Source organism: Dryas octopetala, chromosome 7, assembly GCF_963921425.1.
Source record: "Dryas octopetala chromosome 7, drDryOcto1.1, whole genome shotgun sequence".
Classification (NCBI taxonomy): Eukaryota; Viridiplantae; Streptophyta; class Magnoliopsida; order Rosales; family Rosaceae; genus Dryas; species Dryas octopetala.
The window spans coordinates 1956565-1984561 of record NC_141372.1 but is presented as its reverse complement, the minus strand read 5'-3'; the positions used below and the strand labels follow the sequence as shown (position 1 = coordinate 1984561).

General features: G+C 37.9%; 5 protein-coding genes across 5 annotated transcripts; 4 read left to right on the top strand and 1 right to left on the bottom strand.

The window, feature by feature from the left end:
* Positions 1-1941: 1941 nt before the first annotated feature.
* LOC147278317 (B3 domain-containing protein REM5-like) lies at positions 1942-4699 on the top strand. Its single transcript, XM_086250141.1, has 5 exons — positions 1942-2050; positions 3240-3323; positions 3846-4152; positions 4236-4366; positions 4442-4699. The coding sequence occupies exons 2-5, from the start codon at positions 3246-3248 to the stop codon at positions 4697-4699; spliced, it is 774 nt and encodes a 257-aa protein (XP_086106267.1). The 5' UTR covers positions 1942-2050; positions 3240-3245.
* Positions 4700-5321: 622 nt separating this feature from the next.
* Positions 5322-7288, bottom strand: LOC147278316 (seven transmembrane domain protein). The gene is made up of 7 exons (XM_086251457.1): positions 7130-7288; positions 6908-6977; positions 6709-6768; positions 6424-6538; positions 6153-6268; positions 5865-5989; positions 5322-5643 (listed from the first exon to the last, which is right to left on the bottom strand). The coding sequence occupies exons 1-7, from the start codon at positions 7204-7206 to the stop codon at positions 5520-5522; spliced, it is 687 nt and encodes a 228-aa protein (XP_086107583.1). The 5' UTR covers positions 7207-7288; the 3' UTR covers positions 5322-5519.
* A 7659-nt stretch (positions 7289-14947) lies between these two features.
* ATS (Homeodomain-like superfamily protein) lies at positions 14948-18550 on the top strand. The gene is made up of 6 exons (XM_086251040.1): positions 14948-16109; positions 16195-16271; positions 16573-16609; positions 16889-17027; positions 18046-18130; positions 18255-18550. The coding sequence occupies exons 1-6, from the start codon at positions 15569-15571 to the stop codon at positions 18444-18446; spliced, it is 1071 nt and encodes a 356-aa protein (XP_086107166.1). The 5' UTR covers positions 14948-15568; the 3' UTR covers positions 18447-18550.
* Positions 18551-20619: 2069 nt separating this feature from the next.
* LOC147278314 (xanthotoxin 5-hydroxylase CYP82C4-like) lies at positions 20620-22295 on the top strand. Its single transcript, XM_086251642.1, has 2 exons — positions 20620-21585; positions 21669-22295. The coding sequence occupies exons 1-2, from the start codon at positions 20620-20622 to the stop codon at positions 22293-22295; spliced, it is 1593 nt and encodes a 530-aa protein (XP_086107768.1).
* Positions 22296-23084: 789 nt separating this feature from the next.
* Positions 23085-25075, top strand: LOC147278313 (cytochrome P450 CYP82D47-like). The gene is made up of 2 exons (XM_086249564.1): positions 23085-24242; positions 24318-25075. The coding sequence occupies exons 1-2, from the start codon at positions 23250-23252 to the stop codon at positions 24939-24941; spliced, it is 1617 nt and encodes a 538-aa protein (XP_086105690.1). The 5' UTR covers positions 23085-23249; the 3' UTR covers positions 24942-25075.
* Positions 25076-27997: the final 2922 nt, after the last annotated feature.

Sequence of the window (27997 nt, the reverse complement as noted above, 5' to 3'; positions counted from 1 at the left end):
AAGGCCCAATGGAGATCCAAGAGAGGCCCAAAACAGAAACAACAATACAACATACCTAAAAAAGCAGACCAAATCCCAGCAAAGCAGGCCCAAAGCAAGACGTAACAAAAACAATTAAGGGCCGATCCTTACCGCTCTTATAATCAAACGGCAGTAATTATTCCACATCAACAAAAGTTTTTTATTTTCACAAACTCATCGTTTTGGACCAGCATCTGTTTCGTGTCCTCTCCTAGTTTAGTCCTCTCTTCTTTCTTAGCTCTAAACAGTGATAACCTTGAATGGAAAAATATTGAAACTCAAGGAAGAAACTTTACCATCCCAAGTACTTTAGAACACTACAAAATAAAACACCCAAGTCATATATTTCATCAAAACAAAAAAATTAATGGGTTCTGCTGCGATACCCTGATGATGTAATGTCATCTCTAATAAATTTCATATTGCTTTTCTTATCATAGCTGACATTAATTCATATATCATAATAAAAGGCGTTTGAGAAATTAAAAACTTGCGCTAACGTGGCCCACTGGAAGCCATTAGATTATAACAGTGGCCATGATTTTTCAAAATGCAGAGAAATGCACTTTATTCAAAGTGCATGCACACAGTGAACAAACAAAACCAACAAAGGAAGACAGCAGAACTTACACCAGAAGAGGGGAGGCAATAAAGTACACACCATTGGCAGCACAGCGCAGGTTGCACAGAATAGTGAAATCAAATGCAAAGTAGTTGGGAGAAGGCATCTCATTATGACTTTTATTGAAAAAGATGTCAAAAAGAAGTCAAAGATAGTACAAGCTGCAGCAAAATATTAGGGAAGAAGCTCGTTACACTTACTCCAAGGAACTTGAATGCCGCCGAAATCACCTCCAACACCAGTCAGAGCAGCTAGGGCTTGGGTCTTCAATGACAGTCGCCACGCAATTGGGGTTTTCTCAGTACAGGCCAGCAACGTCTATAAAACCAATCAGAGCTTTCAACCATTCCTGAAAGCAAAAAAAAAAATGGTATTAACATTGTTGGTTACACACTTACACTCACAGCCACAATCCATGAGAAAAGGAAATGTATTATTTTAATTGCAAAACTAGCCAACTTACAATGGATAATTTATTTACAAACATGTCAAAGTTGCATATTGATATTGAAATGTGAAAATTTATGTATGGGATAGTATCATGTCACACATAATTTGACAAATATTTTAACAATATTTTTTAGCTTTTAAATTTTAGAAGATTCAATAATCTAAAATAAAACTAGTGTGTATTCATTAAATGACATGACATCTAAGATCTATAGAGGTCGTCACATCATAATTAAATGTCATGTCATTTAATGAGTATACACTAATTTTATTTTAGATCATTAGATCTTAAGATTCAAAGGCTTAAAAACATTGTTAAAGTATTTGTCAAATTATGTGTGTCATGATCCTATCCCTTTATTCATGTATATGAAGATATACATTACAACTGAAGGTAAAGACAAAAAAATAATTGATATGGATTGAAGCTGTCGTTTTCAGATACCGTAAGAACAGTAGCTAGAATAAAACAAACAAGAGATCAACTTACACCAGAACAGAGGACAGAAGCTGGTACAACATTAACAGCAGAGTGCAGGAGCACAAACAGAGAAAGCAAACAGGCATCCAGAGCTCATGTGAAACGGCATGGCATCTAACTCAGTAAACAAAGACCACACAGGACACTAGTCAAAAGGAGTCAACCAAAATGTACAACTTCTGCAAAACTTGTGCAACAAGGAGAGCGTGAGAACCAAACAGGGGAGAACAAAACTAGCCTTTCTTTTTTTTTTGGTCTGAACACTAGCCTTTCACTCAAACACAAAACAAAGAAGAAGAGCTCAAGCCATAAATCTTTCCCTGACTCTGAGTAAGCTAAGCTACTCACATTATCTTAAGCTTATGGAGAATTCACGTTTTGAAGTAACTTTGAAGAACTGTACGTAGACTGTATTACAAACAAAGAAGAAAGCTCAACTGCTGAAGCCATCAACCTTCCCTGACTCTCAGTATTCAGTAAGCTTTCTTCTCTCATGGTGTGTGCATCAATGGCCTGTCCACACCCTCTTTCAGAATCCCAAACGTGTCTTTGGGTTTGTGTGAATCTGGATTTTTATTTGTTTTAGCTTAATCTTATGGGTTTTTTATTTAACTTTTTTTCTTATTTGATTTAAATTTGTATTTAGCGCCATCTGATAGTTAATGTCTGAAAAGATCGTTTTTTAATTCGTTTACTAAATTGCTATATTACTTGTTTTTTTTTTTTTTTAAATTCTTTATATAAAAAAAAAAAAAAAAAACTTAATAGAAAACACTGTCACAAATTGTTGGGATTTTTTTCGATATTTTGCTTGGCCCTGCTTTTGCTAATTCCTTGAGCCATCACTGATTTCACACATGGTCTCTTTTTGTTTTTCATATGCTTTTACAATTTTTTTTTTAATATAGCAATCGATGTTGAAATAACTCAAGAAAGAAACTCTCATTTGTTATATTGTACATACCAAAATCAAGATTCCAAAACTGAAATGGCGTTCATATATGTTTTTGTGAAAATGAGTATATATAGGTGACACTGCTTACCAGTGGTTTTATATGTCTGCTTGTCATGGCTATTGATTTGCGGGTTTTGTAGTGAGTTGATGATGGTTCGTTAACTTGTTCACGGTTTGGAAAAGGAACATGAAAGGGAAAAGATTGAACTAAAAGAATAAAATGGAACATATAGTAAGTTTTGTAGTAAAAATGCAGCAACTAACTGCACATCTTGTAAAGGCAGAGGAGCTAGATCCTTGTTTTTGTGTCATTGTGTATTCACCCTCTTGAACACGCTCAAGTATTTATTTTGGTCAATAGTTGTTGGTGTACAATATGCCTTCAGTTCATTGATTTCTTGGTTTTTTTTTTTTTGTTTGTGTGCTCGTGTTCATGTTTATGCATCTGTCTTTTGTAGTGTTGTTGTGTGTTGTTTGATGTTCTTGTGATTTCACAGCTGGGTCTCTCTTTGTTTTTGTGTCATTGTGTGTACATCCTTTTGGACATACTCAAAACATTTTTCTTGGTCAATGAATGGTTGTTGGCATGTACAATATATTTTTCTTCACTTTATTCATTTTCCTGGACCAACTTTGTTTTTTTGTTTTTCTTTCCAAAGTATAATATTATGGCATTGCCCTGAGAATCATCCACTGAACTCTTGACTCAGGTTCAAATGGCTAGGAAGCTAAAGCGTTCACCAGAGAAACCAGCATTTTTCAAGTTCCTACTTGGTGACTTCTCCCAACATCTAGTAACATCCTGTCCTTTTTTTATTTTTTTTTGTTTTTTTTTTTTGTGTGTTTCAAGTTCAATTACTTCAGTCATGAGTGTACAGTGGCCCGTTTTCTTGGTTACTCAATTTTTAATCATTCAGATAAGATTTTAGATTTCAATTTTTTGCATGGATTCATCAAGTTTAATCAATTTTATCGAAGGTTATATACCTTTTTCATGTTTGAGTCCACTACTTTTTGGCCTAATGCTTTGTTGCTCTTTTAGTAAATATGTTTGTGGAAATACTGTCGATAAATACATAATGACTCTTGCTTCAAAATGACTGCAATATCATGGATTCTTTGACTGGTTATGGAACTTAGAACAAATTTGCTACATGCTCTCACCCCCTCTTCTCAAAGAGTCAATGACCACTGGCACTAGAATGATTTCCAAGTGTTTTATTGTTTCCTATGTATCAATATTATGATTTAACACAATTTGAGACTTGCTTGGTTTTAAGGATATTAATGTTCTTAGAAGCTATTAAATTTTGTAGCATATTCCTCCTTCGTTTGTTGAGAGATTCATGGGACGTCCACTTAACAAATGTGTTCTTAGAGGCCATAGTGGAAAATCTTGGGCTGTGGAATTGGAAGAGGGAGAGAATGGCTGGTTGTACTTTGATAATGGTTGGGAGAGTTTTGTGAAGGATCATTTTCTACAAGAGAAGGATTTTCTGATCTTCCGTTATGAAGGGAAATCGAACTTTGATGTCAACATCTATAATAAAGCTTGCTGCGAGAAGGACTTAGAAAAAGCCAAGAGCAGGAGTGGCAGTTCTTCTGATGCTCACAGAACAAGTGGTAAGTTGTATATGTTCTGTTTTACACAATAAAACAACTTGTTTCACTCTTTTTAAATCTTGATTCAATGTGGCATTGTATAGAGGATGCTGTCATGGCTGGAAAGAGACCTACAACTTATCGTGTAAAAGGAACATCAACTGGAGCCCTCTCTTTCAAATCGGAGAATTCATGTTTTGAAGTAACTTTGAAGAACTGCAGACTGTATCAGATTGTGAGTATTTGGTCACCCATTTTTATTTTTAAGTCAATTGTGTTTCCGATAACCTTTTCCATATTTTGATTGCAGCCAATTCCATTAAAGGTAGCCAGAGCTGAAGGTCTTTTGGGCAAGAAGACCCTGACGCTTCTAGATCCATTGAAGAAGGCATGGAATGCTACGCTCTTTCGTGCACAAGATGGTCGTTTGCTCATGACAAAAGGCTGGGCGAAATGTCATAGAGCAAACCAGATTTCAGTTGGGGACACCGTCGGTTTTGAGTTTGTCAAGCCAACTCTAGTGCGAGTTTATATTTTTAGACGCGACAGTCGTCCTGATGGTGATTAACCCTGCGTGTTAAAGAATGATGTTATGTCTCATTCTCAGACCTAATTTGAATTCAGTTGAGTTTATATAATTTAGTATGGTGGCTGAACATTGCGGTACATGTAATTTGGTCTTAAATTTTTGTTTTGAATCGTTGCTGTCCACTGTCTATCTGCTCTAGTAATCTGGGTTGTATGATAACTCCTTTGCTTAATGTGATTATCTACAGGCTTTACGCTGTTGTGATTTCTCTCCCCTCGCCCCTGTTTCTCTGAGCATTATTTTGCTCAGCAAACGAAATGTTCCATCACATACCTTGATACCTGCAAGGGTCTGTGACAGTAATAAAACATAAGTGACTTATGCAACTCTGTTTTGTAGCTTATGGTTGCTTTCTTCATCAGTGCTGGGAAAAATGCTCTTGCCTCGTGCAAATAAGGGCCCCTTGTACATTACATAGAAATCTAGGCTCTATACCGTTAAAAAAATAAAGAGAATTAGATGGTCAGATCAGTCAGTAGAACAACATTGCATAAGTAACATTTATGTTAAGTTGTTAGCGTCAGAAAATTCATAAAATTTCAAATATGAGATATCCTACTTATCTAAACTTTCATCCAAAATCCTGGTGGGTTCACCAGTAGAAACTAGAAACTGATATAATATTACACTGAACTCTGTAAGTTTGAAATGTCAGGGAGGGTCCGCTGATCAAAATTAGATAAACAATGAAACAACACAATAGTCATCCATACTAAGGAACTGAGAATGGAGGTGCACTCTGATCCTTGACAGCATTGCTGACTGAAAAGCCCAGTGTCAGGGGTAATGATTGATTGCTTCAGGCAGAGGGTCTCTGGCATGCAGCAAAGAGCTGCCAACTAATGAAGGCCATCACCAGAGAAGTAAAGAGTTCAAATCCTACCACCTCCGGAAAGTGCCACCCCAGGCCTCGCCTCAGATAGCTGCAAAACAGAGAATCTGTTAAGACAGGTAAAGAAAACTTTAAAAAGTCCATTCCAGTTCTTACACTTGAACAGGACCGGTCCTACTCATCAGAAATTGAAAAGGAATGAAGACGATAGGATCAGAATTCGTAGGGGGAGTATCAACGGATAAATGTTAAATGCACAGAATGTTTCTACTTTCTAGTATTGGCAGAATTAAGGTAAGTATAGGAGCAGACCTTATGATAGATGGCATGGTTGCTACAATTCCAGCACATGTGTATATTATAGGAATCAGCGTCTTAGGCTTGTTTTTCCGAAGCCACATCAAAGACCCCAATGCAGCAAGGGATATGCTCAAGACCTGAATAAAGAGAGAACCATAAACTACTTAACAGAGGGAGTCAAATCTACTTCAAAATCCAAAATTAAAAAACTGAGATACGTGTCATTGTGTCCATGGTCTAATTTGACCAACACAAATTATTCCATGAACTTTGGAATCTCAAACCAAGACAAATTTATACCAGATTGGCATTTGCTTCAAGGCCTTGAAGAATGTAATCCCAGGTAAATTCTAGTCCTCTAGCACCCACCCACAGAGGTGCCAATCTATGCAGAACAGAATCAGCGAAAGCCCATCCTGGCAACAGAGAATAAGAAGATGTCAATCATGCCACAAAATACACTACACTATTAAGGAAGCAGAAATGCTCCAAAATTGTTCTAGAATCAAAGGAAAAGCAAGTGATCTTTTTCCTTTTTGTTTTATTTTGGACTTTATCAAGTATTACTCACCAAGTCCCACTGCTTGAAATTTATGATTTTGAGAGATATTTCGGTGAGTCAACTGGGTCAAAGCAAAGTAAAGACCAGCAACATCTATAAAACCAATCAGAGCTTTCAAAAATTCCTGAAAACATTGACAATTTGTTGGTTACACATTTACACTCACAGCCACAATCCATGAAAAAAAAAAAAAAAAAGTATTCTTTCAAATGCAAAATTAGCCAAAGTACAATTGAGCTTCTATTACAAACATGTGCAATTGCATCCAGATATTGAAATCAAAGAGAGAAATACCTGATATGGATCGAAGCTTTCATTGTCAGAGACCTTAAGAAAAGTGGCCAGACACACAAGCTGCAGACATAGATTTTAAAAAAAAAAACATCAGCAGCCATTGCTGGAACTGGAAGAAATTGCCTCATTGGCACAAAATGAAAACGATTATAATATGATTTTCTAGGGCATGACTTTGTAATTAACTACGAATACCAACCTTCACTAAAGCCGTTCCCAGATACACAAGAGCTGCTTTAACAGAGGTACCAAGTGTATCATACTCCGATCTACACACACACACATATATAATTATTAATTAAATTGTATAATTGAGTTAGGGTTTAGTTTGGGAAGAAGATGAAGTGAATTGGATATGAGTTATGAGAGCATCAGAGCAGATCCACACCAAAAAAAAAACAGAGAGAATAAAAGAGCATACAGGGGCGTGGCGGAGTAGTAGACGGCGTGAGGGCCGAACGTGAGAATCGCACAGTTGAAGAAGTGAAACACCGTCATCCTCCTCGCTTCGCTCTCAGACTCCAGTCAGTCTCAGACTCGGAGACGCACACGCACTGCGATCTAAACTAGAATTGGGGGACTTGAGCAGCCATCGCTGGGATGTGGGCTTTACTCAACTTGACCCGGACCCTCTTTTATTTTGGGCCTCATTCACAAATAAGACCAGTAACTGGACCTATAAAAAAAATAAAAAAGGAATCGACTGCTGGCTGTTATGAGGCTTTGACCACCATAATATTCTCCTCCCACACAGAATCTCATGTTGTTAAATTTTCAATTTGTATTCAATTAAGTGTTAGTTTAATCAACGATCTAGATTTACTAGATGACAACATAATATTATTACCTTGTCATTATTGGTAAACAAATATTTCCAACACAATATAGAAATTTCTGATTCTTCCTTATAACACAAAAAAAAGCTCTCATAAACAAATATCATGGGCAAAAGTTTAATTATCTTCTTATCAAATGATATCAGTTATCAAATAATGCAAACACAAGAAGTTGCCGAGTGGAATGCATATATATTTGGTTTGAGCTAGAGTTTGATGTTTTACAAGAAATTAAGCAGATTCCAGGGCTGTTTTATTTGCCATGGCCTTTACTGTTCACCACTTCTCCCTGACCACACATGGCCCACCCCACCATTACAATATGGAAAAATTATACGGTATAACCGATATACCGGCACGTGGTATCACCAATCTAACGTGTAAGAGTATTATTGAACGATATGTTCATATTAGTAGGGTATAGTATTAATAACATCTACTCATATTATAACAAATAGACTAGCTATACCATGTGTCAATATAACGGTTATACAGAATAATTTCTCTTACAATATGGTACAAAAAAAAAGAAAAAGAAAGAAAAAATAGTTGCAGGCCACATTTCACACTTGGATGTAATCTTCTTAGATCACATATGCCTTGAATTTCTTATTTGAAAGCTTCTACTTGTTTTCTTTCTAAAATTACCATACACTTGGTTCTATTTTGCTCTTTATATATATATATATTTATCTATTTTGTATAATAAATATATATGCCATTCTAGTAATCCTTGACCATGGAATTTCTGGCTAGAACACTGTAGCTAGATAAACAAGGACAGTGACCTTTGCCTCTTCTACTCTTGATGTCTTCTTCACCTATGATTTATATATAAAATTCAAATTATTGCTGATAGTATTAATGATCAATATATTTCATCTCTGGTGAGTCCAGATTTATATTATTCCTTATGAAAAAGAAATGTGGATATATGTTTGTTGGATGGATGTTGACATTTAAGGTTTAGTTTTCCTATAATATGCTATTCGTGATGAGGATTGAGGAGAAGGACAATCGCCAGCATAAATGGGGCATCCTAATTAATTCCTATCTATCAGTGTTAGAAAGATCAAAGAGTACGTAAAAAGAAGGAAAAATTTATATAAGGGTACGTGCTTTGAGCTTTGGAACAAATTAATAATTATGTAAAATATATATTGTATAGAAATTTGATTAATTTGTGTGGTCCAGTGTCCAGATCGAGGACAACTATAAATGAGAGAGAGAGAGAGAGAGAGAGAGAGAGAGAGAGAGAGAGAGAGAGAGAGAGAGAGAGAGAGAGAGTCACGGGAATACTCAAAAGGACTTTTCGAAGCAAACAACAAGTTTATTTAATTCAAAAAGAGAGAAGAGAGGTGTGAGGATTTTAAGTGATTGGGATGGATTCCTATGATTGCCATATACAACTAAAGGTTCAGTGGAAAGCCATCAACGCTTCATAATTGAAAATGGGACTACTAGATTGGAGAGAATGAGCAGAATCACAGGCTAACACAACTTGGGGAAGTGGAATAGAAAATGATATTGGAAAAGTAGGTTTCGAAAAATTTGAATCAAAGGCTTTTGAAATTGACGGAATGGAAAAAGATTTTGCTTGACTAAAGGTATTTGAGATTGGTACTATCATTATTCAGTTCCTCAAACAAAACAACCCCCAATTAGTATTAACTTGACTAAATATCTAACACCATAGTAATTAAGCTAAACTTTATGACATATCATAACTAAGTAAAAATAAAGTTCAATTAAAGTACAGCTTGAGCACGAGTATTTTCATATTAGGTTTGAATTCAACATACAATCAAGTAGGACATAATACAAACATAATTTAAAGTATTATCAAACGCGATACAAAATATGACTAGACCTAATCTAAGTAGATCATGATTCATGAGGATGCACCTCTAATTATGTGTGCATGGATTGACTAACTACCATCGAGGGTGAAGGTATGAACCCACCAATTTTAAAATATATAGAAGGGTCTCAAGTTTCAAGGTTTTGCGTAGGGTCTGACCTCACTCAATTCCTGTTTTATTTTGCTCCCTCTCTCTCTCTCTCTATAAGTAAATTGACTTCACTTTCACCTCTGTTTCTCTAGCTAGCTTTACTCTTTTTGTTTGAAAACCTGGAACCTTTTTATGTGTGAGTTTGACTGCATTATTGTTAGTTTCTTACTCATTATCTCATTATGATCTTATTGTTGGAGAATGAGTACCTTGCCCTTTTTCAGCAGAGCATCTTACAAGGCCTTGATAACAAAAATGAATAGTCTTCTTGTATCACACAAACAAATTGGGAATTAATTATATTTCTTTCTCATTATCTCATCAGGGTTTAGTTTGGGATTGTTACGAGAAAAAATAGTTGTGAAGTAAAGCAGCTGTGAAGTAAAGCAGCGGAGTGTTTGATAAACTATATTTTCAAAAGTGTTGTGTATACAAAAAACAGTATGAAGGTGTTTGATAAATCGTAATTTAAAACTGATGTGGCTATTTATAATTTATAAAATGAGAGTATTATAAGTAAAATAAAATTTTTATTGTTGTGATTCATCGCAGTTTTCAAAAGTACCTACAAACTTGCTTTCTATTTTTGTTGTGAGGAGTTGAGAATTGTGAGACAAAGCACTTTTTTTATTTTTTTACCAAACATCAAAACTGTTGTGTTGTGGGTGATTAAAAATTATCATCCAACAACAATTTCAAGCCAGGCCTAATTAAGATTAAGATGATGCATGCCGGGCATGTTTATTCCTTCTTTAATTCATTACACAGTCCGTAATTTTAATTCATTATATGAGAAATGATGTAATTGTCATGGCGCACGTCAGCCTAAACGGCGTTGATTTCGGTGATTCCATCCTTTCTTTTTTGTCGTTTTATTGATACTCAAAGGAAGAGAAGGAGAAGGACGACAGAAGGTGAGATGATATTTACTCAAATCTCAAAGCAACACATGCTTGTATGGCTGTTTCCTAATCTCGCGAATCGCCATGAAGAAACTAATATTCTTCTCATTATTAATTCCATATAAAATTATTTCTTCTGATTACTTCAGGCTTTACTTTAATTCTAGTTAGTTAATAAATTGTTTCTAAAAGCAAGGACAGTTATTAAATCACTGGTAATTAATAAATTAAAAAGATTTATTTAGTGCTAGCTGGTTGGGGTTTACCTAAAGGCTGATTGGCCTCGTGTTTTCCTTTATGGTACAATCATTTGGCTAGAGATCTTATGCCGCTGTCAATATTGACCCTATTAATGCAAAGAATGACCTCAAAGATGAACCCACATTAACCCTATTAAGTTTGAAGATCTGTTGCAAAGTTATGAAATCTAAGTATAGTAGACTGGACTCCTATTTGGTTTAGTGTGTCACGCATACTATTGGTCGATCTATTGCACGTACGTGATATAGACTTGAAGAGATAAAAATTAGAAAATATATGTATATAATAATTCACTTGAGAAGCATATTAAAGAGTAAAACTGAAGCAAAATATTTATACAAGACCATGCACATATGTATGTTTTGGTAAACTATATAATTTATGTCAGTTCTAACTTGGACTGGACTAAACCGGGCACTAATCAATAAAATGCAAGAATAAACTCAATAACGCATGCATCGCTTAGCTAAGGGGATTGCTTGTAGTTTATTGGTCACTTGTCTAAAGGATTGTCATGGATTATGCCCAACTTGGACAACTGGTGCCCCTAAAAAAATAGGGATCGAAAAGAAAAAGAAAAAGAAAATTCAGGAAACGCAATGCAAAATATAATCTGTTATCTGTACAGTCAATTAAGGGCCGGAGGGTATGTATATATATATATATATATATATATATATTGTTAGGGTTGGTGGCACATGTCACATGAATTAAGTTGTAGTGATTTATGTATATTGTTTTGAGGTGGACCCAAATGGGGTCCTTGTCAGGAAAGACATTTAAAAGCCAGGTATACAAATAAAGAAAGAAGATTGATTAAAATAGGACGGAGATGAGTTAGAGTACGTAGGAGGTGGTGTTATGAGACAAACACATGGAATATATATGGAATATAGGCCCAAGCATTTGACAACATAATCTTGCATTGCAAGTGAGAGAGAGAGAGAGAGATGTTGACCGGATATTACCCTCTGCTGCAAAGCCTGCAATTAATTAAATTAAGTTATTATTCAATAATCCAACAAACTTAAGATGAGGAATGATGAGGATCGAGGAGGGAGGGAATATAGGAGGGTTGAAGGTGTCTAATAGTCCTAATAATAAAGTATGAGAAGAAATACAAAGTTTCCATTTCCCGGAGAATCTAGAGCGCATCAGGCGCTGACCATGGCTTCGATAACTATTAACAAATCATTCATATATTAACGTTTTCTAGTCATCTTGTTGTTTCTGTAAGATGTAATCACCATTTATAAACAAATCAATTCTACTAATTAAATACCCAAAGTCATGGGGGTTTGAGTATTGAGAGCATGATATTATTAATATTAATATGGTGATCGATCCTATCATCTGATGAATTAAACAAATTGAGGGTGGGTGCATACATAATAAGACCAATAGAAGAGAACAAAGAAAGAGCCTATTGTCTAAACAGGGTCACGTCCATATGTCACGTGACTTGAACCCATGTTGACGCCGAGGAATATGGTCCTTCCCTCCCTTATTATTTTTTTTAGGTTTATTAATTCGTGGGTTTCCACGCGCGGGTGGGGCTCGACAGGTAGGTTTGGCCAAGGAATACTTGGACACGGAGAGGGAATATTGGGGACGATCGAAGACTGTGGATCAGACAAATACTAGCCGTTGAATTTTACCCTCAGCGAATCAGCATCCACTTCATTCAACGCGCTCTCTCTATGGCACGCGCTGTTCCTTGAGCGTTGATTGAAGGGATGGGGAGCGCGTGGGCTGAAAATCTTCACACAAAAAAAGGTTGAATGGTGAGAGTTGAGAGGGGCATGTGGGTCTGCGACCCTGGTGTCGCCGGACACCCCAGCCACTCTGACACTTGCTTAATGCTTCAGAGTAGCTCCTTCTTCGTATATATTCCCTCCCTCATCATCTCTCCTTCGTATATATATAAAAAATTATATATAGAGCTGGGTTAGTTTGATCGAAAAATCGAGACCGTACCCGAAATCGCTTCAACCGATACCGAAAATAACCATACCGGAGAGAAACCGTACCGAGATCTCGGTTTGCCAACCGAATCGGTATGTTCGGTTCCGGTTCCGGTTTTCAGATCTTAAAACCGTTGGTTTACCGAACCGAACCGAGTATATATAACATTTAATTTAAATATTACATTTTTATACATTTCTATACCCTAAAATACCTTTCTATAATACATTTATATAAATTTCTATAATTTATATAAAAAATATATAAATTTATAAACCCTAAACCCTAAACCCTTTCTATACCCTAAACCCCATAATTAATAATTTATATGTTTTTTAATTTATATAATACATTTCTATATAAAAACTAATTACAAATACCCTAAACTAATATTATACCATATTCTAAACAATTTATATCATATAACTATAAACTAAATACTAAACTCTATATCCTATTCCTATATCTCATACCCTAAATCCTAAACCCTATTATGTATTTTAAAATTTTTAAATCATATACATTATAAGGCTTATTATATCCTATATACCATATACCCTAAGACTATAATTGATAATAATTCAATAATTTATAGTTGGTATATAACTAATAACTATAGTCTATAAAAATGTTTAGTATGGTATAAGATGATAATAGTCTATAACTAATAACTATAGTCTATATAAATGTTTAGGGTTTAGAAATGCATTATATAAATGTTTTATATAAATTATAAAACATATGTAATACAAAGTAAAAACTCTAAACCCCAAAGTCCAAACCCTAAACCCCACCCAAACCCCAAAATACCCTAAACCCTAAACCCAAAATATCCTATTGTCTAAATTTTTAATGAATTTTTAAAACATTTTATTTTTAGTTTTTAATCATCTCTTCTCTCTCCTGCCAACTCCCCCTTTCTCTCTCATTTCTGACTTTCACTTTCTCTCTCCCCGACGTCACGCTCTCTCTCTCGCCGTGCCTTTGATCGGCGATACACTGTCGTCCGGCGGCTAATGGAGGCGAGACCACCTCCGAAATGCTCGCCTCTCCCTCCTCTCTTTGCCCATGTGTTTTGATTTTCCAGAAAGGCAAGGATCGCGGCAACCTGAGTTGGGGCAGAGCCGAGCCCTTTGCCGGCGATCTCTGTGCTCCGACGGCTTCGCGACTTCCCACCACCCAGAACTCATTCCTCTCATCGAGCCGGTCATTTTGGTACCTTTCCCTCACGCCGACGACTCCCCAAGGCGGCGAATCGAAGCCATGCACCCAGTTCGACCTCCGATGGCATCTCTCTGTTCCCTTGCTCTTCTCCCTCTCTCTCTCTTAACTCAAGCCGGTCAATGGCCATACCGAGCTGAGCCGACCCGAAATGCCGGTCCAACCGAGTGCCGGTTTACCGGCATTTCGGTTCCGGTCTCGGTAACCAAAAGGGGCAACCGAGGGGGGTCCGGTCGGTTGCCGGTTTGGGGTTCTCGGTTCGGTAACCGGACCGAACCCACCCCTAATTATATATATAGTTCTAAATTAATTTGTAAATCCAATATTCCTAGCTAGCTTAGCTTAATTAACTATAATATTTTTGCTTGGGCTTCGCACGTGTACAGCTCAATTATGATGCACAAACTGGTATTGCCCACTTGGACCAGCGACTATATGGCTAGACCAGAGAATGAGTTGCTCCGTATAAAAACTGGTTCAAATACAATGAGACACACTTGCATTAGCTAGATCAGCTAGCAATTAATAAATAGCTAGTCGGTTTAAGTGTTTAACTGGACTGAAATTATTAATCAAGTACTTTCATTAATTATATCAGCTGGAAATTTATCATACATCCGAAGTTACTATTGCATATATATTAACCATTTTTTACTTCTTATGAGTTATGATACTGTTGATACATCATACATGCAACTATGTAAATGGGTACTGATATTTCTCTAAATAAATTAAATACAAGGTACGAAATTAGCTAGGGTTTCTTTGCAAATTGCCTGAAATTACTAGAGTAGCATAAAATAGAAAGTTGGAAACGGATGTGTATGCCACGTCAGTAAGAAAGAAAACGAATAAGGGCAGAGTCCGAGGGAGGGAGGGGCCTGGCAGTAAAATGGAAATATTCTAATTGAAGGAAAATATATGTACATGTTAAAATTATTTAATCAGAATAATATCTTATCATAGTAACAAAAAGAGTAGGGTATTTAAATGGGTCGCAATCCATCAACGTAGCTTAGCTAGCTAGAGAGGGAGAGAGAGAGAGAGAGAGAGAGAGTGAGAGAAAGAAAGACCCATTCCGATTCCGATATTCCATTGAACAGTGCCCCTTTTGTTTTCTCGAATTCCAACCATTCCCTGCACCTGCAAAAACCTCCATTATATCCCGGCACCTCCTTTTCACTCCCTACAAAAAAAAGACTCTCTCTCTCTCTCTCTGTCAATCTCTAGCTCTGTGGGGAAAGATGTGTTTCTGATCCTTCTGCACTCTTAAATACACAACTTCCCCTTTTCACTAACTTTTCCTTCAAACCTTCATCCCAAAAAAACTCTCTTACTTTCTATTTCTTTTTGCTCTCTAATCTATCAGCTGACTAGTGGTTTAATTGCTTTCTGCTCTGCTCTGCTATAAATGTATTACTTCACCTTTCTACATATTTAGAGCCCATCCTACTCAAAAAAGCCTATCTCCGGCTTCAACGCCCCCACCCCCTTCTTTAATTATATCCATCTCTCACTTTCTCAACCCCAATGCAAATCATAACCCACTCATGATATAATCACAGCTAAAGCTCAGAACCCTTCACTCCATTTTCTTCCTTACTTTTCTCTTTTGGGTAGATCGATCTCTCTCATACCATATATCCTCAGCTCAAACCCTATAATGATGACAAGTACTAGTACTACTACATCATCACCACCCTTGTTGCCCGATCTCTCTTTACAGATCAGCCCACCATCAGCTCCACAATATGATCATCATCAAGCTAAGGAACTACTGGGATATGATGGATTAACAGCGAGAAAGGTGCTTTACAGTGATAGGAGCTCAACCACCGATTCCGGTAGCAGTGGCAGCGATTTGAGTCATGAGAATGGCTTCTACCACCTAGACAGGGCTGCTTACAATAATAATCTTGCTGCTTCAGCTGAGCCCAAGTTGAGTTTAGGGTTTGAAATGAAAGACAATACCAGTCCTCCTCCACCCATTCACCAACAACTTCGCCGAAACTTGGTCAGTAATCATCATCATCATAATCATCACCTCCACCACCACCACCCTCAAATCTATGGCCGCGATTTCAAGCGAAACGCGCGAACCATTGGTAGTGTGAAAAGAAGCATCCGAGCTCCTAGAATGCGGTGGACTACAACCCTCCACGCTCATTTCGTTCATGCAGTCCAGCTTCTTGGCGGCCATGAAAGTAGTATACACAACTCCTTCGAGCTTTTCTTTGCTCTTTCTTATTAATAAAGTTGCATATATTAATTTCTATTTAAATGTCACAGGAGCAACGCCAAAATCTGTTTTAGAGTTGATGAATGTGAAGGATCTAACCCTTGCTCACGTGAAGAGTCACTTGCAGGTGGGGCTTACTAGCTTACTGTGTTCAATTAATCTTCTTAATTTGCTTTTTTAAACATATGAAATTATGAATGATGGTTATACATTTGTAATTTTGAGAGTTGTCAATATTGTACTTTTTAGCATATTCTGTGTTTACAATTAGTATATATTGATATGATTCATTTGTAGTGGGGGGTAAAGAACAATGGGTAAGGACAAAAAGGCATCTAGAGGGGTAATCTTAGCAATGTGGACCGAGTTTTTCCTTTTTCTCATTTTCTCATTTTTGATTACTTTTTTTGTGTTGGGTGTTCATGCAGATGTATAGAACAGTGAAGAGCACTGACAAAGGAACAGGTAATTGGATTTTGGATCCCTCCTCTCTCTCAAAATTCTCAAGGACCCCATTTACATTATTCATCTTCCATTATTCTCTTTGTTTGGGAGCTTGGGGTGAAATCTTAGTGGGACATCCTCCATCATTTGATCCACTGTGTGTAGCCCCAACACTAAAACAAAATTAATGCATATTTATATGTTGAGAGTACTAGACTGATCATCAGTCCATGCCATGTGAAATGAATTATTTTCTGGGTGTCTGATAAAGCCAGAATCTACCTATGATAAATGTTGCAGGTCATGAAGGGCACACAGATATGGGTCTGATCCAAAACCAAGGGCATAATACCGTTCAACCAAATACCAATGGATCAATATTATCTGGTGATCATCAGAAGGCTAGTCCACCTCCAACAGTACTACAACAATCCAACAGGTACTGAATACTGTCTAAGTGTCTAGTACTTTGAGACTCTCTTCTCTAATTTTGTTTTGTTCCTCTCTGCAAAATGGATAATAATAAAAACAGCGATCGAGTAATTGCTGGAATTACTTAAATACTAGAAGCTTGCATTAAATTATATGCAAACATATATCCATGCACGAATATTCACAAGTAGTGCCTTGGAGATGGACTTTTTTTTTGGTCTAACATGGTGTCTGTCTTTGTTAACGGTGTAGAGCATTTATTACTGGAAGTTTCAAAGCACATTGATTTTGATGAACATACGGCTTAATTAGGGTTCGTATTATATGTATGGGTTCAGCACTTGTACTGGTGCGTGGCATGAAGGCATATTACGTCTGCCCTTTATTATAAATTTATAACAAAGGGAACGAAGTCGATCTCATCACATCCGTTGGATTGTGAGTGTATTGATCCCAATGTGTCCCAAAAAGTCAAGGGAAAAGTTCATCACTACAAATCTCAATGTTGTACGTTGTAATCCAACGGTTATAGATGTTTAGTACAAATCAGTCACAACCAAGAAATTAATTAATACCTCAGATCATAGCTAGGTAGCTAGGTGACAGGAATGCTAGGCATATATGTCTAATATTATGTGTTGGCCAAATGGATGGGTTTTGTTGACTCCATTATGTATGGCAGTGAGCAATAATGTTACCGTACGTACTACTCCTGCTTACCCAATTTAAGTCCTCTACTTTCGTAAATAAACATACATGATACATCTACAAGCAGTTGTGAACGGATGAATTGTTTTCTACCTTCTTCAACTCACCAGTTTCAGTTCAAATTTCCTTCTGCTAAATGAGCATTATTGATATGAAATGTTTTGTTGATCGAGCCTGACAATTAAACACTTTTTCCTACCATCAAAGCTACCACAAATAATTAAGGGGATTTAATTTTGTGGTTGATATGTAATATATTAATTGTTGAAGTTTCTGACCAATATATTAAATGCTAATTAATTTGTAATATATAGCAGAGGTTCGTGGCCTTGTTCAGTGGAGACGAATGGCAGCAATACTTTGACTTATTCTCAATATTCCCCGTCATCAAATGGTAGCAAGGTATATATCTTAATTATAAAATTTTATAGATCAAATTAACCATGCATGTATCATATATTGTGCTTAATTGTTATAATGTATGATATAAAATATAGTTTTATTAATTTGAATTTCTATTAAATAGGTGGAAGAGCAGGAGGATTCAGCCCGGCATCATGTGTGTGGAGAGAGCATGAAGGAGAGGTTGGATTGTAGCTCCTTGTCATCTTTGGATCGTCATGATATGTACCTTAATCTAGAGTTCACCCTTGGAAGGCCAAGTGGCGAAGAATGGACTATGCAGCTTAATACTCTCAACCTTCAAATGAGTACTTAACCCCTAGCTAGCTATATATAGCTCCCTTACCTACCTACCTTCCATAGTGTTAATTAAACAGTTCTACTACTTAAAATTAATTAAAATATCTTTTCCTCCCTTAATTTAGGCTCATCCATATCGATCACACCATGCATGTAATTGTTATTTGTTGATTCCATGTTTCTTCGAATTTTGTCCTTTTATATATTTGACCACAAAATTAGGGGAGGGCAATGCATGGTACCTATAATTACCCTGTTATTTACATGGAACTTTTGCTGGGACTGGCAGCCCAATATTTCTAACAGATATATTGTATTAATGGCATGGATTTATCAAAAGGAAAAGGGACTTCCACTAAATTATTTCATGCATATATAGACATATATTTCTTGTACGGTACTTGGTTAATTGCAGACCAAATATAGAGGACCCTGATAACTAATGGATCGACAAGCTGGTCCATAGGTGGGTCGATCTGGGTCATGAAGTGAAAGTATGAAATAGGTTCTGTGACTATTTAGGTCAATCAAAGATCATGAATCTGATCGAAATTAACAATTTATGGTTCAAGCTAGACCTTTTTCTTATTCCCTAATCCCTTCTTACAAATTAATACTTCACTATATATGCTTCATAATCGATTTTCCTTTTTCAGCTAGCATTGACAGTTATATGAAATTAAATTAGATCTTACGTAGTCATATCCATATTCAAATGATGAATATTGAGTGTAAAGTTGGCGATAGAGTGGACTGTTGTATATTTCCTTGCCCATGCCATATATGTGCTAAACATTTTCATTGACTTATTGCCTTACTGGGTTTTATTCAATAAATCTTTTTTTGCTATCATGCAAGAGAAATACTCAAATACACTAACACCGTTCTGTTACTTTGGTTATTATTTGTTAGATAAAGATTTCGATTCATGTCACTGGCCGGGATTAATGATTCCATCTCCATCTCATGTAAACAACTAAAACAGAAGGGCTGTTTCGGGAATAAAAATTTCTAGGATTGGGCCTGGGTTTGCATATACGGAGATTGGGCCTCACGCGTCAATTATTCAGCCCACGGAGTTTTTTTTTTTTTTTTCTTTATTTTATTTTTCCTGGTAGTAATAATCGCAGTTTAAGTTAGCCAATAGGAAATTGAATATTGCGGTTGTGTTCATGATTGCTGGTTGTCTTCTACTCTATGTGTATTGGGACAGAAAGATAGAGACAGAGAATCAGAGATAGAGATGATTCTGGAGTAAGCACGTACCAACACAGAGCGCAGACCATTATTGAATTTAGGTATTGAGTATTATTCACAATCTTCATCATTGCATTTTCTTCACTAGCTACCTTTAATTCTCTGGAGCTTTATGGTTGTCCAATATGATATTTGGATTTGCTTGTCACTTTCAGATTTTTCATATTCATTTCAGATTTGCTTTTTTTTCTTTTTTTCATAATCATGAAATTGTTTTCCCACTTTTATCCAGCCCAAAAGTAATTGGGTACAGGGAAATTGAAAGCAGTATTTCTCAATGACACCATATACATTGCCATCATTCATAATTGACAACAATTTGATGGATAGATATTGCATGCAGTATGTTTATTTCAAAATCTTTGAAAGGGACAGATTGGCATGATTCTTGCTTGGACAAATCACCTAAACAACCCTTAAAATACACTAGATTCATCAATTAATCTATATCCATTGTCAAACATAATTTCTTAAATTTAGTAATTTAGTACTCTATCCAACAAGTTGGTTTATGCGCGCTGCTAGCTAAACAAAACAAACAAGTCCTGTTTTGTTTAATTTGTGCAGACACTGAGAGAGTGAGAGCTGAGACACATGATGAACTTGAACCCATTTTGGGCAGTAGCCTTTTATCCTCAGTCTGGATTGGGTGAAATTTGGGCCACTGTGACAGGACCTAGATAGTCACCAGCCATGTGACTACTAAGGTACACAAATTAAGCCCAAAGGTGCAGGCAGGTGATTTTCCACCAACTACAGATCGAAGAATTAAAGTAGGTTGGTGGCAAGACAACCCCCTTGCCTTTTGGAGTTGGTATAACACATGGTATGCTTCATGCCGCCTAAACTACTGACTTATTTGACTTATAAATTAACTGGGTTTGGATAATTCATTCCTTGTGATATAATTATCATACTAGTTTTGTCAAATCATGGATCTTTCTTTGAAATTGACTGTGATTGCTCTGTTTGTTTCTATATTTTTTCTCATTCGTGCATTGCTTCGAAAGACCAATGCGGCTGTAGCTTCCAAGTGTAGAGTAGAGGCTCCTGAACCTGCTGGTGGATGGCCAATTATAGGCCACCTCCACCTTCTGGGCGGCCGAGACCAGCTCCTTTACCGAACGCTCGGTGCAATGGCTGACAAATATGGTTCAACTTTCAACATCAGACTTGGCAGTCGCCGAGCTTTTGTGGTGAGCAGTTGGGAAGTGGCAAAGGACTGCTTCACCGTAAACGACAAGGCACTTGCTTCACGTCCCACCACAGTGGCTGCCAAGCACATGGGCTACAACTACGCTGTGTTTGGCTTCGCGCCTTACAGCCCCTTTTGGCGCGAGATGAGGAAGATCGCCACCCTTGAACTTCTCTCAAATCGACGGCTGGAGATGCTCAAACATGTCAGGACTTCTGAGATTGACATGGGTGTAAAGGAACTTTACAGTTTATGGGTCCAAAATGGGTCGCGTAGTCCTCTGCTTGTTGAAATGAATCGTTGGTTCGAGGAGTTGACACTGAATGTGGTGGTCAGGATGGTGGCGGGAAAACGCTGTTTTGGTGCCTCAGCTGCTTGTGATGAGGGCGAGGGAAGGCGGTGCCAGAAAGCGATCAGTCAGTTCTTTCATCTGATTGGCATTTTTGTGGTTTCAGATGCCATTCCGTTTTTATGGTGGTTGGATTTGCAGGGGCACGAGAGGGCAATGAAGAAGACTGCCAATGACTTGGATGCCATACTTGGAGGCTGGCTGGAGGAGCATCGCCAGAAGAGAATTTCTGGTGAAGTCAAGACCGAAGCAGGCGACGAGGACTTCATTGATGTCATGTTGTCTCTTCAGGAGAAAGGAGACCTCTCAAATTTTGACTACACTTCAGATACCAGCATCAAGTCCACCTGTCTGGTATTTTGAAATATGATATAATAATTAATTCATCACTATTTCTAGACTCGCTAAATTTACTAACCAAATAATTTTGAAAGCAGGCGGTTATACTGGGTGGGAGTGACACCACAGCAGGCACTCTAACATGGGCAATCTCATTACTGCTCAACAATGGCCATGTGTTGAAGAAGGCACAAGAAGAGTTAGACCTCCATGTGGGCACAGACAGGCAAGTTGATGAATCAGACATTAAAAACTTAGTATATCTTCAAGCCATTATCAAGGAGACTCTTCGTCTGTACCCAGCTGGACCCCTATTAGGACCACGGGAAGCTTTGGAAGATTGCACTGTAGGTGGCTACCATGTCCCAGCAGGTACCAGATTGGTGGTAAATGTGTGGAAGATTCAGAGGGATCCAAGGGTCTGGACCAACCCATCTGCTTTTGAACCAGAGAGGTTCCTGACCAGCCATTCGAATGTTGATGTTCGAGGCCAACAATTTGAAATGATTCCTTTTGGGTCTGGGAGACGGTCTTGTCCTGGTGTGTCGTTTGCACTTCAAGTGCTTCACCTCACGCTTGCTCGTCTGCTTCATTCCTTTCGGTTTGAAAGCCCATTGGGCCAGCCTGTGGACATTACCGAGAGTCCGGGTTTAACCATTCCCAAAGCAACTCCATTACAAGTCCTCCTCACCCCACGCCTCCCTAGTATACTTTATTTGGAGTAAAATTTTTATGAATCAGATATATACATTTATTGTGTTTTTCTATCCATACGTACTAAGTTATGTGATTAATAATAGTGTTAGACACATAAAATGCAATATAAAATTTTTATTTTCGTTGAAGCGCATTTGAATAACGGAAGATGGAATGTTGTTCATAAAGGAGGTTTATATATAGCCTTTTATTTGTTGTCTTGCTTGCCTTGTGGCTTCTATGAAATTTTTTCAAATGTAATAATAATTGCATTGAAAAAGAATGAAATATTAATGGGTCCATTGTACAACTCATATGAGCCCATTCTACATAGTAGGCCCATATATATATGTTTAGACAAGGTACAATGAAGAATTAATATCGAAGTATCATGATATATAAGACTAACCTTAAGGCGGCCAGTAGCCTCCATGATAATTATGAATTTTCAAAGCAAAGATTCTTAAGATGCTAGTTTTCGACTTCTTCTGTTTTGTTCTTTCCCCTCTTTAGAGACTTTTAGTGCTGAATGTTAATGAACCATAAGAAAAAGTATGTAGAAATAAAAAGATAGACATTATCTTGTACAGAAATAAAAAAGCATATAGTATCGGATAAGATTAAATATATAGGATTTAGCTAGGTATATATCTTTTTCGAAGCAACCTTTGAGAAAATCCAAAGGTCAAAAAATTATCTTCAAATTAATTTGAACTCTAGCTCAAATTTTATGAAGTAATGTTAGCTATACCATAGTTTTCAATTGTGGTATAAATAATTCTTTTTTGCTGAACTTTTTGGTTTTATAACCAGAATGACAATCGCTTCTTAGGCTACGCATTACTATTCTGGGTCAAACTTATGAAGAAATATTAAATCATCCACTGACAGATATAATACAATATATACAGTCTATATATACTCACTTAATAAGATCGAAGCTTTGAAACTAGCTAGCCAAATAAGCCAAAGATAGTAGTACAATGGATTTCCCTCTCCCACACCTAAACACTGCCATAGCAGGACTCTTTGCCATACTTGTGTTTTCCTACTTCACCATAAGGAGGTCCAAATCAGCTGCAGCCAATAAGGGTCCCAAACCACCTAAACTCCCAGGTGGATGGCCTCTAATAGGCCATCTCCACCTATTCGGAGGATCCGACCCGACCCAGCTTCCCCATATAACCTTGGGAGCCTTGGCTGACAAGTACGGACCAGTGTTCACCATCAATATCGGCGTCCACTCTGCTCTGGTGGTCAACTCTTGGGAGGCCGCCAAGGACTGCTTCACCACCAATGACTCAGTTGTCTCCTCCCGCCCCGCTACTATTGGCGCCAAACTTTTGGGTTACAACTACGCCATGTTTGGGTTTAGTCCCTACGGTCCTTTCTGGCGTGAAATGCGCAAAATTATTGCCCTCGAGCTTCTCTCAAACCGCAGGCTGGAGCTACTCAAACATGTTCGAGTATCTGAAGTAGAGATGAGTTTGAAAGAGCTGTACAAGCAATGGGTCAAAAGAAAAGATGGGTCGGGTCAATTTTCGGTGGAGATGAAGCAGTGGTTCAGCGATTTGAGTCTAAACGTGATTTTTAGGATGGTTTCCGGAAAAAGGTACTTTAATAATGTTGTTGCTAATGCTGGTGGTACTAATTTGAGTGATGAGGAGAAAGAGGAACGACGGTGCCAAAAGGCCATGAGGGAGTTTTTTCATTTGGTGGGACAGTTTGTGTTGGGAGATGCTGTTCCATGGCTTAGATGGTTGGATTTGGGTGGGGTTCAGAAGGCTATGAAGAAAACTGCAAAAGAACTGGACAGTATAGTTGTGGACTGGTTGGACGAACACAAGAAGAGAAGAGCCAAGCTGGGTCATGAGGCTAAAGGTGAGCAAGATTTCATGGATGTCATGCTGTCAGTTCTTAATGGAGCTGATGTTGCAGGCTTCGATGCGGATACCGTCAACAAAGCAACATGTTTGGTACGTATAATGCTAGGATCCTTGAATTTAAATTTGAATAAATGAAATACTATTGTATCATTTAACATTTTGCAGAGTTTGATTGCTGGAGGGAGTGACACAACTATGGTGACCCTGACGTGGGCACTCTCACTGTTGTTGAACAACCCTCAAGCTTTAAAGAAAGTCCATGAAGAACTAGACAAGCATGTTGGCAAAGCAAGACTAGTGAATGAATCAGATATCAACAACCTGGTTTACCTGCAAGCCACAGTTAAAGAAGCAATGCGTTTATGCCCAGCTGGACCACTTTCGGGCCAAAGAGAATTCACAGAGGACTGCACTGTAGGAGGGTACCATGTCCCGAAAGGCACTTGGCTATTAGTGAACCTGTTGAAGATCCAAACCGACCCACGGGTTTGGGCCGACTCGATGGAATTCAAACCTGAGAGATTTCTGACCACCCATAAGGACACTGATGTTAAGGGTCAGCATTTTGAGCTCATGCCCTTTGGTAGTGGTAGAAGAGCATGCCCCGGAATAACTTTTGGGCTTCAAATGACGCTTTTAACCCTGGCTAGTCTTCTGCATGGGTTTGAGATCACATCTCCAGGAAATGCACCAGTTGATATGACAGGAAGCTTTGGACTTACAAACGTAAAATGCACACCGCTTCAAGTCATCGTCAAACCACGCTTGTCTCCGAATCTTTATGAATGAGTTGATTAAGATTAATGTGAATTTAATGCTCAACTCTACTATATGAATAAGCTAGGATTAATGTGAAATAACATGTAATCATTGAATGTATACGTGTGTATTTCTTAATTATAATGGCAATCTCTATAAATTTCTCACTTGCAAACATTAAAATTATATTTTAACACTAATTAATTATTGATTTAGTAGTATTCCTCACTACAATATTAGAAATATTTTAAACTCAAATTCTTTTCTCCAGATTAAAAAGAAAAATGATATCCTCACTTTTAAATATTATCATTATCCGGATGGCACTAATAAAAACACAATGAGCTCACTTGTACAAATGATTTCACAAAATATTAAAGGGAAACAGCTAGATATAATCATATAATAACTTTTCTCCATCTAAAGTCATTAATACTGCACCGCAAACTATATTAAACACACATGATGATCGAGCCCACTTGTACATTGTGAGATTCACTTATACATATTTAATAAATCTCCCACTTTTGACTATTGAATTCCACTTTTATAGTGAGATTCACTTATACATATTTAATAAATCTCACACTTTTGACTATTGAGCTCCACTTTTAGCCAACATCAGGGATCAAAATAGTAATTGATACAAATTTATTTAATCTTCTCATGAATAATTGAGTGCAGATCAACATAAATTTGACAAGGAAAGGATCCAATATTATCCTAACTAATTAATTAAATCCTTCCCATTTATCTGTGAGATGCATATATATATATAGGGATCGATGTTTGACACGAGGATAATTATTCTATCTTACCCAAATGGTCCAGCTCTGCGACATAAGTACATTGAATGTCATTAGTGGCCGGATTCAGTAAGCTTGGAAATAAACTTGCCATATATTGTCAAATAATATTAGACCGTGACTGACCAGCCTTCAAGTTTGAATATTCTTGGTACAGCATGCATTACTAGTCTTCAGTCTGGTAAAAGTAAAATTAGCTAGCAGACAAATTAAATACATAGTTTTTGAGTGCTGTTATTTGTACACAATTTTCTCACTTTTTCTCATTTCACACCCTCACACCCCTCCGATAATTAAATTTTCTTATACACAGACCCCTCCCAATTACCATAATATTCCTATTTTATCCATTTTCACAAAATTTCTCACCAAAACTCATTATCCAACACACCCCATCAACTCAGGAAAAAAAAAAAAAAAAACACACCCCTTCACCAACCCACCCAGCTCCCTCCCAAAATAAAAGCACCTCATCCCTCCTCACCGGACCACCGCTCTCCCTCCCTCTCCCTCTCTCTCTTCCCCGGCATGCAACACCACCATCCTCCCTCTCTCTCCTCCCCGGCATGCAGCACCACCCTCCTCCCTCTCTCTCCTCCCCGCAGGCAGCACGACCCTCATCCCTCTCTCTCCTCCCCGCATGCAGCACCACGTCCCTCCCTCCTTCTGTTTCAACTGACCCACCTACCCAGCCCCTCACCCGACCACCTCCTTCCCTCCTGCACCACCCTCGTCTCTCTCTCTCTCTCTCCTCCCCCGCAGCACCACCTCCCCGTCATAGGCCTTCGGCACTGGTCGGCCGAAACAGTTAGTTTCGGTTCGGCAGTCATTCGTCGAACGTTTCCTAGTTGTTCGGTGGCTGTCTGTCGAACGAAACTAATCGTTTCGGCCGACCAGTGCCGAATGGCCTATGACGGGGAGGTGGTGCTGCGGGGGAGGAGAGAGAGAGAGAGGAGGGTGGTGCGGGAAGGGTGCGGGAGGGAAAGAGGTGGTCGGGTGAGGGGCTGGGTGGGTGGGTGGGTGGGTCGGTTGAAACAGGGGGAGGGAGGGACGTGGTCCTGCATGCGGGGAGGAGAGAGAGGGATGAAGGTTGTGCTGCCTGCGGGGAGGAGGGTGGTGCTGCATGCCGGGGAGGAGAGAGAGAGAGAGAGAGAGAGAGAAAGATAAGGGTGGTGCTGCATGCGGGGAGGAGAGAGATGGAGGGGGAGGGAGGGAAGTGGTCCGGTGATGGGGGAAGGACTGGGTGGGTCCGGTGAAACATGGGGAGGGATGGAGGTGGTCCGGTGAGGGAGGGGGAGGCAGGAAGCTGTGGGTCGGGTAGAGGTGGTGTGTGTGTGTTTTTTTTTTTTTTTTTCTAAGTTGATAGGTGTGTAAGGATTGTTCTTTAATGTCTTTTTATTTTGTGTTAATTAGGTAAATTCACAAATTAAATTATAGGGGTGTGCAAAAAAAAAAAAAAGAGTGTACAAATAGCAGCTCTCTAGTTTTTTTTATCAATGCCTGCATGCTCCATCCTCCATTACATAGTTTTTTTTATCAATGGCTGCGTGCTCCATCCTCCATTACATAGTTTTTTATCAATGGCTGCGTGCTCCATCCTCGATCCATTACATAGTTTTTTATCAATGGCTGCGTGCTCCATCCTCCATCACCAGCTATACGTACGTATGGAAGTTTAGCACGTACCAAAAGTAAACCGTAGTCGGTCAATTACTCAATTAAGTACTAGTCTCTCAAGATGTTGGCAATTATATATGTTACTCAACTTTAACCGTAGTCGGTTAAAGTTGTTAAAACCTTGTCGTTTTGTGCCCATCTTCCATGCTCATCAATGTTGGCAATTATATATGTTACTCCTATGAATAATACAAAAGGTATTATATATATTTTTAATACCATATGTGATCTCAATTTATTAGAAAAATGGTTTACATATAGTACTAATTAAACATGTCATGCCCGACCCTAATATTTTTCTGCATCTATATGATATGAGCCAGTGATTGAAGATAAATTATATCTGCATGATGTAGATCGACTACATGTCTAATAATGGTGATATGTACACAAGTTGATCTCATAGTCCATAATATGTCCATAATGTAAAATCATAGGCCCTTCAGAATGTAGAAATTAAATTATTTTATTAATTGAGCCACGTATGCGATCATGATACGCATACAACAGTTGATGTAATTGATCGAGGGAGAAGGCCGGACTTGTCTCTTATGATCTTTCCAGGTTAGCACCAATTAATTGCTTTTCAAACCTCGTGGTTTT

Bases quoted from the DNA above. Each gene is read 5' to 3' on its own strand.
- LOC147278317 (XM_086250141.1), top strand. From the start codon at position 3,246: ATGGCTAGGAAGCTAAAGCGTTCACCAGAGAAACCAGCATTTTTCAAG. The intron at 3,324-3,845 runs GTAACATCCTGT...TAAATTTTGTAG, and splicing joins GTGACTTCTCCCAACATCTA to CATATTCCTCCTTCGTTTGT. The intron at 4,367-4,441 runs GTGAGTATTTGG...TTTTGATTGCAG, and splicing joins ACTGCAGACTGTATCAGATT to CCAATTCCATTAAAGGTAGC.
- LOC147278316 (XM_086251457.1), bottom strand. From the start codon at position 7,206: ATGACGGTGTTTCACTTCTTCAACTGTGCGATTCTCACGTTCGGCCCT. The intron at 6,269-6,423 runs GTGAGTAATACT...CTCTGTTGCCAG, and splicing joins ATTTCAAGCAGTGGGACTTG to GATGGGCTTTCGCTGATTCT. The intron at 5,990-6,152 runs GTATAAATTTGT...CTCTTTATTCAG, and splicing joins TTGAAGCAAATGCCAATCTG to GTCTTGAGCATATCCCTTGC.
- ATS (XM_086251040.1), top strand. From the start codon at position 15,569: ATGATGACAAGTACTAGTACTACTACATCATCACCACCCTTGTTGCCC. The intron at 17,028-18,045 runs GTACTGAATACT...AATATATAGCAG, and splicing joins GTACTACAACAATCCAACAG to AGGTTCGTGGCCTTGTTCAG. The intron at 18,131-18,254 runs GTATATATCTTA...TCTATTAAATAG, and splicing joins CGTCATCAAATGGTAGCAAG to GTGGAAGAGCAGGAGGATTC.
- LOC147278314 (XM_086251642.1), top strand. From the start codon at position 20,620: ATGGATCTTTCTTTGAAATTGACTGTGATTGCTCTGTTTGTTTCTATA. The intron at 21,586-21,668 runs GTATTTTGAAAT...TTTTGAAAGCAG, and splicing joins GCATCAAGTCCACCTGTCTG to GCGGTTATACTGGGTGGGAG.
- LOC147278313 (XM_086249564.1), top strand. From the start codon at position 23,250: ATGGATTTCCCTCTCCCACACCTAAACACTGCCATAGCAGGACTCTTT. The intron at 24,243-24,317 runs GTACGTATAATG...AACATTTTGCAG, and splicing joins TCAACAAAGCAACATGTTTG to AGTTTGATTGCTGGAGGGAG.